This window comes from Polistes dominula, unplaced genomic scaffold, assembly GCF_049000335.1.
Source record: "Polistes dominula isolate Pdom_NZ unplaced genomic scaffold, Pdom_raw_medaka contig_24, whole genome shotgun sequence".
Taxonomy (NCBI): domain Eukaryota; kingdom Metazoa; phylum Arthropoda; class Insecta; order Hymenoptera; family Vespidae; genus Polistes; species Polistes dominula.
This window is the reverse complement of record NW_028301150.1, coordinates 1,326,841-1,338,400: the sequence shown is the minus strand read 5'-3', so window position 1 is coordinate 1,338,400 and position 11,560 is coordinate 1,326,841. Positions and strand designations below refer to the sequence as shown.

Sequence of the window (11,560 nt, the reverse complement as noted above, 5' to 3'; positions counted from 1 at the left end):
AATAGCAGTCTTATTCATTGACATTCTATATATATATATACATAAGAAAAGAAAACTAATTAGGATAGAATAAAAGAAAAAATGTTAGAGGGAAATTTTATACATTAAATAAAAAGATCACAAGAAAATGTATACTTTTCTAAATAATATTCATATTAGTTTTATATTTAATTAAAGTATACTAATCTAAACTATTAAATAAAAAAAAAAAGTAATAGAAGAAATCTTATATTTAACTTTTTACAGTATTATAGAAAAATAAATATTTTATTATTCATGTTTTCAAGTTTCTTTTTTTTCAGCTTCGGCTTTCCTTAAATTATTTAAAACGAGAGCTTCGTAAGCTTCAAAATCTTCATCTGACATTTTGTTTTCTACATTAGGTACATATTTAGGTGTATAAGTTTCTTTTGAAAAATTTGCTGATTTTTCTTTTAACCATAGTCCTTCTAGTATCAAAGGATTATTAGCAAAACCAAATTCTATTTCTACAGCACTTTGAGCAGATTTCTTATTTTTATATTCAACCATAGCTCTACCCTTTTTCTTTGAAAAAACAAGCGCAACAATATCACCGTGTTTATATAAAATACGATACAAAGAATCATAGTCATATCCACCATTGTTTACATCATTATTAGATACTTTCCATTTAATTTTAATTCTATAATTTGAACTGTTATCTGTTTGTTCTTGTGATAAACGATTTTGTTTTTCTATTTCTTCTCTCATACGAGTTATTTCTTCCTCTAATAATTTTGAACCTTCTCTTTGTAATCTATCTATTTCAGCTTGCAATTCTTCTTCTTCGGTTAATGTTGTTTTCTTATTCGATGCATTTTTATAAGCTTCCTCTCTAGCTTCCAAATCTTCTTTAAACTTTTGTCGTTTAACGCTAAGTTCTTTGGTACGAAGTTTAGATTGTTCTCGAGCGATGAGTAATTTTTCATAAGCAGCTCGTGCTGATAAATCTGTTAAAATTTCTAATGCTTTAGAAATTTCATGAAACAATTCTGTGGCACGAGGATTATCAGGATGTTTATCTGGATGACATAATAAAGCTTTTTTACGATAAGCTTTCTTAACCTCTTCTACTGTAGCTGTTGAAGGGATACTTAATATATTTAATGATTTCTCGTAAACATCCATATTGTTATTTACGTATTACTTATGCATAATATAACTCAAAAAAACGATGACAGGACAATAATAGTTTTAATCACATGTACAACAAAAATATATTCCTAGGGAGATAAAGATGCAACACGAAATTTTCTAGTGAGATTGCCACAGAGATACTACACATAGAGCAGACAAGCCAGCATAAAACCTGTCGGCGAAATAAAAAGAGATAAAACATAGGAGGTTGATGTTGTCTCTCTCTAACTTACGCTGAGCGGCGCATGCGCATTAATCTGCTAGTAGAGGTTAAGATTGCTGGTCTCGTATACATACGTGTACGTAAGCACGGCAAGTCTAATGCGCATGCGCCGGTACCGCATGAGTTAGAAAGAGACAACATCAACCTTTCGTTTTTTGCTATATTCATGCAGAGACATTTCCACTTACACAACTTTAGAGATTGCACTTTACTATACCTTCTGCTTCCTTTTCTTTCCAGTACTTTTACTTTACTGTTGTACAACCGTTATTGGACAATGCATTATTGGACAAAAGTATCACTGGCCAATCAACTGCAAGGATTACGACGACATTTAATAAAAAGAACAAAAAATATATAAGGAAAAAGAAAATTGACTTTGCAAGTGAATAGTGCGCATGCAGTGATTAATAAAAAAGGAATTAAAGGATCAGAAGATAACATTAATTTCATTGGAGCAGTATAGACAAAACTAAAATTGTTAGTTTTTTAAATAATTAATTTACAATATCATATGTTTCATTCTTAAAACAATAGATTAACATTTAAATATACTTGATTTGATTTTGACTATACGTACTCTTATGCACATCTTGAATTAAAATAAAATTATAATAAATTATTTTTTTTTCTAAGTTTCTTTTGCAGATAATTGGAGAACAATTATATGTTCACCATGCCCGATAAAACGCTGCCGAAATTATCTAACTTAACTTTAGGTATGTATTTATAGGGTTATAACATAAGGTAGAAAAGACTTTACTTGTACATGTGATATGATGCAATTGTTAATACATTTACAGACTGTAATTAAAATATATTGTGAAACATTACTATTAAAAGATATAATTACTTGATGAAAATTTGTATATTTGTATATAATGTATATCTTGTATTATTTTTAGGAGAAATTTACACTTCTGAAAAAACCGGTAATGACGAAACTGGAGATGGTACTGAACAAAATCCTTTTAAGACAATTTTACAAGCAATGAGACATGCTGGGAAAGAACCTTTCCCATTGATTTACCAAGATTCACGAGATAGTGAAAGGAGATACGAACCGGCTAGTAAATCTCAATTAAAAAAAGTTCAAAAAATCTGGACAAGGGAGCAATATAAGAACGAGGATAAGCAAGCAAAATTACAAGAAGATGAAGAGAAAAGATTGAAAAATTTACAGGAAGCTAAAGAAATTGTCATTGAGGAAGATAAAAGTCTTCCAGAGGCAACGAAGATTAAAATAAAAGAAGCTTTCAATTTTAGAGACAAAAGAATTAAAATAGTTGGATGGGTGCATAGATTGAGACGACAAGGTATGCACAATTATATCATTTATCTAATTAAATATCTTATCTTTACTAATCAAATTGTTCATTCAAAGGTAAAGCCCTTATGTTCATTACGCTGAGAGATGGAACAGGTTTCTTACAATGTGTTTTAAATGACAAACTATGTCAAACTTATGATGCCTTGACACTTTCTACTGAAGCATCAGTAGAATTATTTGGAACTTTAAAATGTGTGCCTGAAGGAAAAAGTGTATGATTTTTATTTCTACTATATGTCCTCGTAATTGATATTAAACATTAATTTATTAAATAATATTGTTCATAATTAAAAATGTACATCTTAATTAATATTCACATAACTTATAGGCACCTGGTGGCCATGAATTGTGCGTTGATTATTGGAAATTGATCGGAGATGCTCCACCGGGAGGTGCTGATTCCATTTTGAATGAAGAAGCTCTTCCTGATGTACAATTAGATAACAGACATATTATGATTCGTGGCGAAAATGTATGTAACAATGATATAATTGTCTGTTATATTAATTATTTTATATTAATATACTATTTTATTGTATAGACGGCACGCGTTTTGATGATGAGATCTATATTAACTCAAGCATTTAGAGATCATTATAAAAATAGAGGCTATTATGAAATAACACCTCCTACATTGGTACAAACTCAAGTAGAAGGTGGTTCAACCTTATTTCAATTAGACTACTTTGGGTAAATTAATATAACAAATATAAAAAAAAAATTCGTCAATAATTTGCGTGTAGAAAATAAATTGAAGTAAATATATTTTTTCAGAGAAAAAGCATATTTGACTCAAAGTTCTCAGCTTTATCTTGAAACATGTATACCAGCAATGGGTGACGTTTATTGTATTGCTCAATCATACAGAGCGGAACAATCAAAGACAAGAAGACATCTTGCTGAGTAAGAATAATCATTTTTATATTTGTTACATTAAGATGTATTACTGTATAATGTTTAAATGAATGTTTCTTCAAACTTGTAGGTATACTCATGTCGAAGCAGAATGTCCTTTTATAACATTCGATGATTTACTTGATCGATTAGAAGATTTGATATGCGATGTAGTGGAACGCGTATTACAATCTCCTCTTGGTCATTTAGTGAAAGAATTAAATCCAGAATTTAAAATACCCAAAAAACCATTCAAGCGAATGAACTATAGCGATGCTATTGAATTTTTGAAAGCTAATGGTATTACTAAAGAAGATGGAACTTTTTACAAATTTGGAGAGGTATAACAAATCTTATTATTTTGATAATTTGATTAGTGAAAAATGATTGTAATATTTTAAATGATATCTCTTTCAGGATATCCCAGAAATGCCAGAAAGAAGAATGACGGACATGATTAATGAGCCTATTATGCTTTGTCGCTTTCCCGTAGAAATTAAGTCATTCTATATGCAGCGTTGTTCAGAAGACAAGCGACTTACAGAATCTGTAGATGTTCTTTTACCTAATGTTGGTGAAATAGTAGGTGGTTCAATGCGTATTTGGAACTATCAAGAATTGCTAGAAGGCTATTCTCGGGCTAAAATAGATCCTACACCATACTATTGGTATACGGATCAGGTAAATAATCAAATAAAATAAAAATGTGCTTACTTTACTTATAATTATTCATTATTAAAACTTGTTACTGATTACAGAGAAAATATGGTTCCTGTCCACATGGAGGATATGGGTTGGGCTTGGAACGATTTCTTTGTTGGCTGCTAAATAGGTACCATATTCGAGAAGTGTGCTTATATCCACGTTTCCTGGAACGTTGTCGTCCTTAAGCTTTATGTCTTCTAAAATTGCTTATGCGAAACTGAATATAATTTTCATAGTTCCAAACCAACAAAATTACTTATGATTAACTTAATTTTCACAATTATGTAATATAGGTAATAAATTTATTTATTCTCTAGAAGAGAATGACATAAGGGGTGCATCATTTTTATTATTATGAAGTATATATATATATATATATATATATATATATATATATATATATATATAAAACAAAAATTATAATATATGAATGTAATTTATCAATATAATGTATCAGCAAGTTACATGCTTTTTTTCATATTTGCATGTAAATGCATCCACATAACCTCATTAAATACTGAAATAGATTTGTTGTTTTATATTTAATCTTTATTATTTTTTTCATTTTGATATCTAATCAATATCAACTATTATCAATTTTATTGTATAAACTAGTATAAACATAAAAATAAATACCTTAATATATATGGATAAACAGTGATTTATACATATGGCAACATGACATTCTTCTAGTGTCTCCGCGCATGGCTAGTAGCAGACTGAAGTAACTGCGATAACAGCGCCCTCTGCTTCTTCGTGATAGGCGCTCTCTTTAGGCGGTCTCAATAGACTTGTAAAAAGCATATGTCACTAATTATTTTACATGTACTATTTATTATTTGCAGAAATTAAAATAAAAACACTAGCAAAAATCATATTCTCATGTTTTGATAATTTTTTAATTTAGAAACATTGATTTATTGATATTTTCTTTTCATTGATTTAAATAGTTCGATTAAATATCGATTGCATATCGAAGTTCATTCAATTGAATAGGAATACTTACTAGTGTTTACACCAAACTGACACCTACTGATATCTAATTATTAATTTAGCAATGTTTTCTTCAGCTATTGATTAAAATGCCTAATAAATAAGAGTTGCAATAAATAATCATAAAAAAGTTGTGTACATGTATTCTTCAGATTTTCCTCTCAATATATATTATTATAATTATTAAAAATTTATTGAAATGACATCAAAACCTGAAATTACTTTAGAACACTTTTATATTTTCAATGGCACATATGCAAAAAAAGAAGGCGAAGTGAGTATGCTAATATGATTAGAAATATTCCAAATATTTCATATAATAATAGATTATTTCATTTCAATAATAATGTCAATTTTGTTCAAAAATAAATTATATAGTTTTTAAACGTTTTATTTACATAAATAATAATAATAACTTATAATTTTCATGAATATTTTTATATTTATATAGGAGGAGAAAAAAATACTTTATTATTATCCAGAAAAAGAATTAGATGTGCAAATCAAAAATATAGGTCTCAGCGAAGCAATTATTAAATTTACAGAGTACGTATAATGCAAAAGATACATCATTATTTTGTAATTGTCTAGTCAATTATTTCATTTATTTTACATGATAAATTAGATCTTTTAATCCTGGCCAACCATGTGATTATTGTCATACACATAAAACTCGACAAATTTATTATCAACCAGAGCCAGATTTTTGGATGGTAATGGTAAGATATCATGTAATAATATTATAATTAATGATGTCAAATAAAAAGTCTATATTTGATATTTTTCTCATCAGATTGTTGGTGTACCATACATCTGTAGAGAAAAGGATGGTAACAAATATATGGAATATCAAAATGATGAAATTTCAAGTAGTGTTTGTCAAGCTATATTAAAACAAACTTATATTATGTTTCGATTATTTATGGGTTCTTTTGAAACTATAATCAATGATCCTGATTGTGGCTCCATAACTCTATTAAAACATAAACTTGAGCATTTCTTCTCAAGAGTAAGTAAAAATCTTGTCAATTAACAAGAAATGTTTATAACTTTACGTTATTACAATGAATTTATTCTACAAATTTGTTTCAGTACCTTTTATCATTAAAATTAAATAACAGTGATATTTTGGATGTTTTTCAAGGTTTACAATTTTTACCACTTGACAAAATCACATTTTTACAAGTGCAATGTTTTATGAATCTTATAGAAGCAATGTTTTCTCAAGTTAAATATACAGCATTTCTTTACAATGATCAAGTTGTATGGTAAATAGTTATAAATACTTCAATGATATTATCTTACAAATATAAATAATAAAAACCAGATGGTTTCTGTTATATATTTAGGAGTGGATTAGAACCAGAGGATATGCAAGTAGTATATAATTATTTAGTAAGTACATTATTACCAGCTCATTTAGAAAAAGAATTACATGGAGGATCAATGTCCCGAAATTCCCCATCACCGTTCACAAGTTCTCATTATGGAAAGTATGTATCAATCATTTTTATTTGATTTATTACAAAATAATAATTATCCTGCATTCATATCAATAGATTTATTATTGGACCTTCGAGTATTAATGAACCAAGTTTAGTAGGAAAATCTCCAACAGTTTTTATTAATTACTCAAGCAAACCTGTATCTTTGTATTTAGTTGTCTATCGTGCATTGAGTGCAACAATATGTCTTTTTGTTGATAGTAAGTTTATTAAGAAATCAAATTTCTTATGTTAAAATATATATATATATATATATATATATATATGAAAATAATTCAATATCATAATACATTATACATATAAATTTTAATGATATATTAACTTTATTTTAGGTAAAACTAATTTATTAATAGACTTCTTTAAAAGTCTAGATAGTTTTCTTGGTCCACAATTAACTACATTAGTTAGTTGTGTTGCTGAACAATGTGCAAAGCATGTAATGGTGACACCGGAATCATCTACAAAATATTTATATTTTAATAAACTTAATCTAGCCTACAAGAGTACAATACATTTAGATAATAGAAGATGTTCTAATGTACTAACTACTCCTGAAGTGTTAAGGATTATTACTGATATATATAATGATACTAATGGGTAAGAATTTTATATTATTATTAATTTTGTCTAATTATAAATTGACATTATAAAACTATCATACATTTCTGTGTTATTTAGTTTAAAAGAAGCCGGTGAGATTATTATTAAAACTATAAGTGATTATTGGGTTATTGCAAAGTTATCAAATTTAAGAGAATTTTTTGTTGTTATACAACAAAAAAGTGCTAGCATTCTTGAGATCGATGGTATGTGTATCATTTTGTAAAGTGTACATACACTTTCAATATTTTTTTTTATTTTCATACATTCATTTGATATATTCCAAGAAAATATTTATTTTTTTTTATATATATATATATATATATATATTCGACAAATTGTTTAATTTCTTGATATATATATTACAGATGAAGTAAAAAGACTTTGTGATAAACAATTAAAAAGTATATTTTTCCACTAAAAGTTAAACTTCAGTGTTGACAAAATAAAAAGGCAGAAAATGCATATTTCAACGAATTATATTACCTTTTGTTTGTAGCTATTTTATAATCTGTTATAATAAACAAAGATGCTTTTAATTATATACATAAATAGTGTATTTTGTTTTCTTTTTTTTCGTTTTTAAAAATTATTTTTTAATTGAAATTTTATGAACAAGTTGTATTATAATTTATTTCTCTCTTCGTAGTGTTATGTAAGATCTATATGTAATATAATATAATTCATATTTATATATTTGAATGTTTATATTTTTTTAAGGCACAACATAAAAGATTATAAAATTATCTACATTTTGTAATGTAAATTAATTTAAATTTATATCATATTGTAGAGTAATTATGTAATAACACCTTTTCATTGGTAATAATGTTAAATTGTGTTTATCTAATTTTTTTATTCCGACGTTTCAACAGTTTTTTCTTCTTGTTTTGGAATAATATTAGAGAATTTTTTAAGTTTTGCTACAAAAAATCCATCCATATTGTGAGCATGTGGATAAAAACGTTTGGTCAATTTAAGAGAAGGATGAAACCTATGTTGTCTATAATTTGTAAAACCATCAGCACCAAAATCTAGACCAGTAGGCACTAATTTGACGTCGCGTTTTTTCAATGCATAATCAATAATCCATTCATTTTCTTCCGGAAGAACTGAACATGTTGAATAAACTATAACACCACCTGTCTCAGACCTAGCATTAACACAATCTATAGCTGCTAGTAATAAGTCTCGTTGTAAAGTACAACAACGTTGTACATCCACTTCATCTTTATTGGTTTTTACACTAGGATCCTTAGCAACAACACCAGTACCAGTACAAGGTGCATCCAATAACACTCTATCAAATCCTTTCATAATCTAGAAAAAAACAAATAATACATCATTTTATTAATTATATTTAAATAACATTATTTTAATTATGCGAAAATACATATATGTTATTAATAATGATTATACTTACAGAAGGTAATTTTCTTCCATCGTAACTGCAAATAACTGAATTGACAATTCCAAGCCGATGAAAATTACCAACAACAGCTTTTATCCTTTGTTGATTGACATCGTTAGAAAATAGAACCCCTGTATTTTTCATGATTGCAGCAATATGAGAAGATTTTCCTCCTGGTGCTGCACACATATCTAGAATTCTTTCATTTTCTTTAGGATCTAATGACATAACTGGGAGAAAACTTGATGCTCCTTGAATAATATAATGTCCTGCTAGATATTCTGGAGTTGCACCCATTGGTACTTGCGATGAAAATACTACTAATCCAACTTTTGTCCATTTTCCTAGAGGATCTAAATTAACACCTCGGTTGATCAACGCCTAAGAAAACAAATAATGATAAAATCATGAAAATATAAATATCAAAATGATAGATCAATCATATCAATTTTGATAAACCTACTTCTGCCAAATCACGACGTCGAGTTTTTAATGTGTTTGTACGAATAGTCATAGGCCTTTGTACTTCACTCGCTTCTAAAAATTCAAGTAACTCATCCAATGGGAACATTTGCATTAATTTTTCCATAAGAAAATTATTATAACTATAATATGTACATAAATCATGTTGAAACAATTTTAAATACTCTGAACGTGATCTAAAATGCAAAATAACACACAGTAGTTATGTTTTATTACAATCATTATAATACAAAAATGTGAAAAAAGAAACACATATATAAAAAAACAAAATATATACCTATTTTCTTCTCGTAAATTTTTAAAATCTGATAATACCATCATAACATCTTGTATACGTTGTTGTATTTCTTTCAAATCTGTAACATCAGCAATTTCTTCTTCCGTAGGAAATGAAAAAACACTATGTTGATTACTCATTTCTTTCATTTCTGCTTCCGCAAGTTGCCTATTACATTCAAATATTTTTGATTATATGTTAATTATATAGAAATTATAATTATATAAACAAATGAATCAGTTATAATCATTTGTTTACTTACTCTTCCATTTCTTTTTTCTTCTTTAACTTTTTATTTGCCTTTTCTATTGGCAATAAATCATCTTCTTCATCATCATCATCATCATTCATACTTTCATTTTCTTCATCTTCCTCGCTAGATTCTGTATCATCAGTTTCTTCATCTGTATCATTGTCCAACAAATTCTTCGCGTTCTTTAATTTCTTCTTTTGTATTGCCTTATTATTATTATTCAATTTTTTCTTTTGATCATTATTTTTGATATCGTCTTCATTTTCCTCGCTAACTTCCATATCATTGGTTTCTTCTTCTTCTGTATCATTATTCAACAATTTCTTTGCATTTTTTAATTTTTTATTTTTATTTAATTTTTTGTTTTTACTATTAATTTTTCTATCATTTTTATCTTTCTCTGAATCTGTATGATCAATTTTTACTTTTTTAGCAAGAGTTGATGCCTTACCTTTAGTTCTCTTAATGTTTTTATTGGACATAGTTAATAATTCAGTTTTATTCTCAATTTCCATATCATTACTTTCATTTAAATTAGACTTTGTATTATTACTTGTTGCTTTTGAAGTACTTTTTAATGATTTGTTTTTTATTTTTTTAATTTTCTTAACTCCATTACATTGTTTATCATCAGACGAAATATGACTTTCTTTATTATTATTATTATTTTTTAATTTGTCAGATTGTACTTTTTTTTCTTTCACAGTTTTAGGTGAAAGTTGAATTTCTTGTTTTCTTTTTAACTTGTTTTGTACTTTATTACTTTTATTTAACGTTGCATTTTCTTCATTCATTTTCACATCATCATTTTTTATACTCTCAGCGATATCATTTTTGATTGAATTAACTTTATTTTTATTCAAATCCTTTTTAATTTTTACAATGTTCCCTGTGTCTTTGAGTTTTTGTATATTTTTTACATTTTCTTTTAATTTCTGTTTCTTCAATAATCTTTTCTTAGCTCTTTGTTTTTGACGATGACTCAATGCACTTTCATTTTTTACTATAACGTATTACACATATAATAAATTTTTTGTTTTAATTATATAAATAAATTATATACTTAAATCATTAACAATAATACATTAATAGAACATACCTGCTAATTTTTCAAATATTGGATCTCCTTGCTTTTTTGCTTTTTTACCTTTACCTTTAACTTTGCTATTAGGTACATCAGTTTTATCGAATTTCGCCTTTCGTCCCATTTCATTAAAAACGATGAATTTTTAAACGGTAAATACAATAAATTCAATATTGTATGTTATAAAATAATTTAACACTATCTTGCTTTGATATTAACTGAAATTATAATTATATTTTAACAAAAATTGTATTAAAAGATATATATATATATATATATATATATATATTTTTTTTGTTCTTTTATATATTTAGCATTAGATTATTTCTTATTAAAGATTATTTATAGATAATTTAATTAATATCATAGAGTATTTACTATTTATCAAAGCCGAACACGTGAATGGAAGAAACATAACCTGACATATATATATTGACTCTTTCTTAAACCTTCGAGGTTAAGAAAATGTGCCTATAATTTTAATTCAATATTTCACGTTAGGTGGTGCAGTGATATATCCAATTTTTTGTTTTATTTAAATTCGAATTTTTTGATTTATTTAAATTATGTAAAATTATTATCAAATACATACGTGTCTTTTATTGTTATCACCATTTATTTATACAATATATATATATATAATT

General features: G+C 26.5%; 4 protein-coding genes across 6 annotated transcripts; 2 read left to right on the top strand and 2 right to left on the bottom strand.

Moving 5' to 3' along the window:
- Positions 1 to 132: 132 nt before the first annotated feature.
- Positions 133 to 1,291, bottom strand: LOC107064792 (dnaJ homolog subfamily C member 17). The gene has a single exon (XM_015317835.2). The coding sequence runs from the start codon at positions 1,147 to 1,149 to the stop codon at positions 283 to 285; it is 867 nt and encodes a 288-aa protein (XP_015173321.2). The 5' UTR covers positions 1,150 to 1,291; the 3' UTR covers positions 133 to 282.
- A 412-nt stretch (positions 1,292 to 1,703) lies between these two features.
- AsnRS (asparagine--tRNA ligase) lies at positions 1,704 to 4,642 on the top strand. The gene is made up of 10 exons (XM_015317826.2): positions 1,704 to 1,861; positions 2,018 to 2,100; positions 2,287 to 2,697; positions 2,766 to 2,923; positions 3,040 to 3,183; positions 3,253 to 3,401; positions 3,486 to 3,614; positions 3,697 to 3,946; positions 4,023 to 4,286; positions 4,364 to 4,642. The coding sequence occupies exons 2-10, from the start codon at positions 2,049 to 2,051 to the stop codon at positions 4,493 to 4,495; spliced, it is 1,689 nt and encodes a 562-aa protein (XP_015173312.2). The 5' UTR covers positions 1,704 to 1,861; positions 2,018 to 2,048; the 3' UTR covers positions 4,496 to 4,642.
- A 518-nt stretch (positions 4,643 to 5,160) lies between these two features.
- Positions 5,161 to 7,952, top strand: Ccz1 (vacuolar fusion protein CCZ1). The gene is made up of 10 exons (XM_015317834.2): positions 5,161 to 5,577; positions 5,755 to 5,849; positions 5,929 to 6,022; positions 6,097 to 6,312; positions 6,396 to 6,571; positions 6,653 to 6,796; positions 6,863 to 7,008; positions 7,141 to 7,405; positions 7,487 to 7,614; positions 7,777 to 7,952. The coding sequence occupies exons 1-10, from the start codon at positions 5,503 to 5,505 to the stop codon at positions 7,827 to 7,829; spliced, it is 1,392 nt and encodes a 463-aa protein (XP_015173320.2). The 5' UTR covers positions 5,161 to 5,502; the 3' UTR covers positions 7,830 to 7,952.
- On the bottom strand, positions 7,722 to 11,527 carry LOC107064727 (26S rRNA (cytosine-C(5))-methyltransferase nsun-1). 3 transcript variants are annotated; one of them, XM_089177557.1, is made up of 8 exons: positions 11,509 to 11,525; positions 11,295 to 11,387; positions 10,932 to 11,134; positions 9,842 to 10,835; positions 9,580 to 9,747; positions 9,283 to 9,478; positions 8,832 to 9,200; positions 7,722 to 8,728 (listed from the first exon to the last, which is right to left on the bottom strand). In XM_089177557.1, exons 3-8 carry the CDS (start codon positions 11,038 to 11,040, stop codon positions 8,264 to 8,266), a joined length of 2,301 nt encoding a protein of 766 aa, XP_089033683.1. In that variant the 5' UTR covers positions 11,041 to 11,134; positions 11,295 to 11,387; positions 11,509 to 11,525; the 3' UTR covers positions 7,722 to 8,263. The 3 variants fall into 3 exon arrangements, with proteins under 3 accessions (XP_089033683.1, XP_089033684.1, XP_089033682.1); XM_089177558.1 differs by lacking the exon at positions 11,295 to 11,387 and having other exon boundaries at positions 11,509 to 11,527; XM_089177556.1 differs by lacking the exon at positions 11,509 to 11,525 and having other exon boundaries at positions 11,295 to 11,504.
- Positions 11,528 to 11,560: the final 33 nt, after the last annotated feature.

Excerpts from the sequence above, each read along its gene's own strand:
- Ccz1 (XM_015317834.2), top strand. The coding sequence starts at position 5,503 with ATGACATCAAAACCTGAAATTACTTTAGAACACTTTTATATTTTCAAT. Across the intron at positions 5,578-5,754 it reads ATGCAAAAAAAGAAGGCGAA|GAGGAGAAAAAAATACTTTA; the intron begins GTGAGTATGCTA and ends ATATTTATATAG. Across the intron at positions 6,572-6,652 it reads TACAATGATCAAGTTGTATG|GAGTGGATTAGAACCAGAGG; the intron begins GTAAATAGTTAT and ends TTATATATTTAG.
- AsnRS (XM_015317826.2), top strand. The coding sequence starts at position 2,049 with ATGTTCACCATGCCCGATAAAACGCTGCCGAAATTATCTAACTTAACT. Across the intron at positions 2,101-2,286 it reads ATTATCTAACTTAACTTTAG|GAGAAATTTACACTTCTGAA; the intron begins GTATGTATTTAT and ends TATTATTTTTAG. Across the intron at positions 2,924-3,039 it reads GTGTGCCTGAAGGAAAAAGT|GCACCTGGTGGCCATGAATT; the intron begins GTATGATTTTTA and ends CATAACTTATAG.
- LOC107064727 (XM_089177558.1), bottom strand. The coding sequence starts at position 11,040 with ATGGGACGAAAGGCGAAATTCGATAAAACTGATGTACCTAATAGCAAA. Across the intron at positions 9,748-9,841 it reads AAGAAAAAAGAAATGGAAGA|GCAACTTGCGGAAGCAGAAA; the intron begins GTAAGTAAACAA and ends TGAATGTAATAG. Across the intron at positions 9,201-9,282 it reads GACGTCGTGATTTGGCAGAA|GCGTTGATCAACCGAGGTGT; the intron begins GTAGGTTTATCA and ends TTGTTTTCTTAG.
- LOC107064792 (XM_015317835.2), bottom strand. The coding sequence starts at position 1,149 with ATGGATGTTTACGAGAAATCATTAAATATATTAAGTATCCCTTCAACA.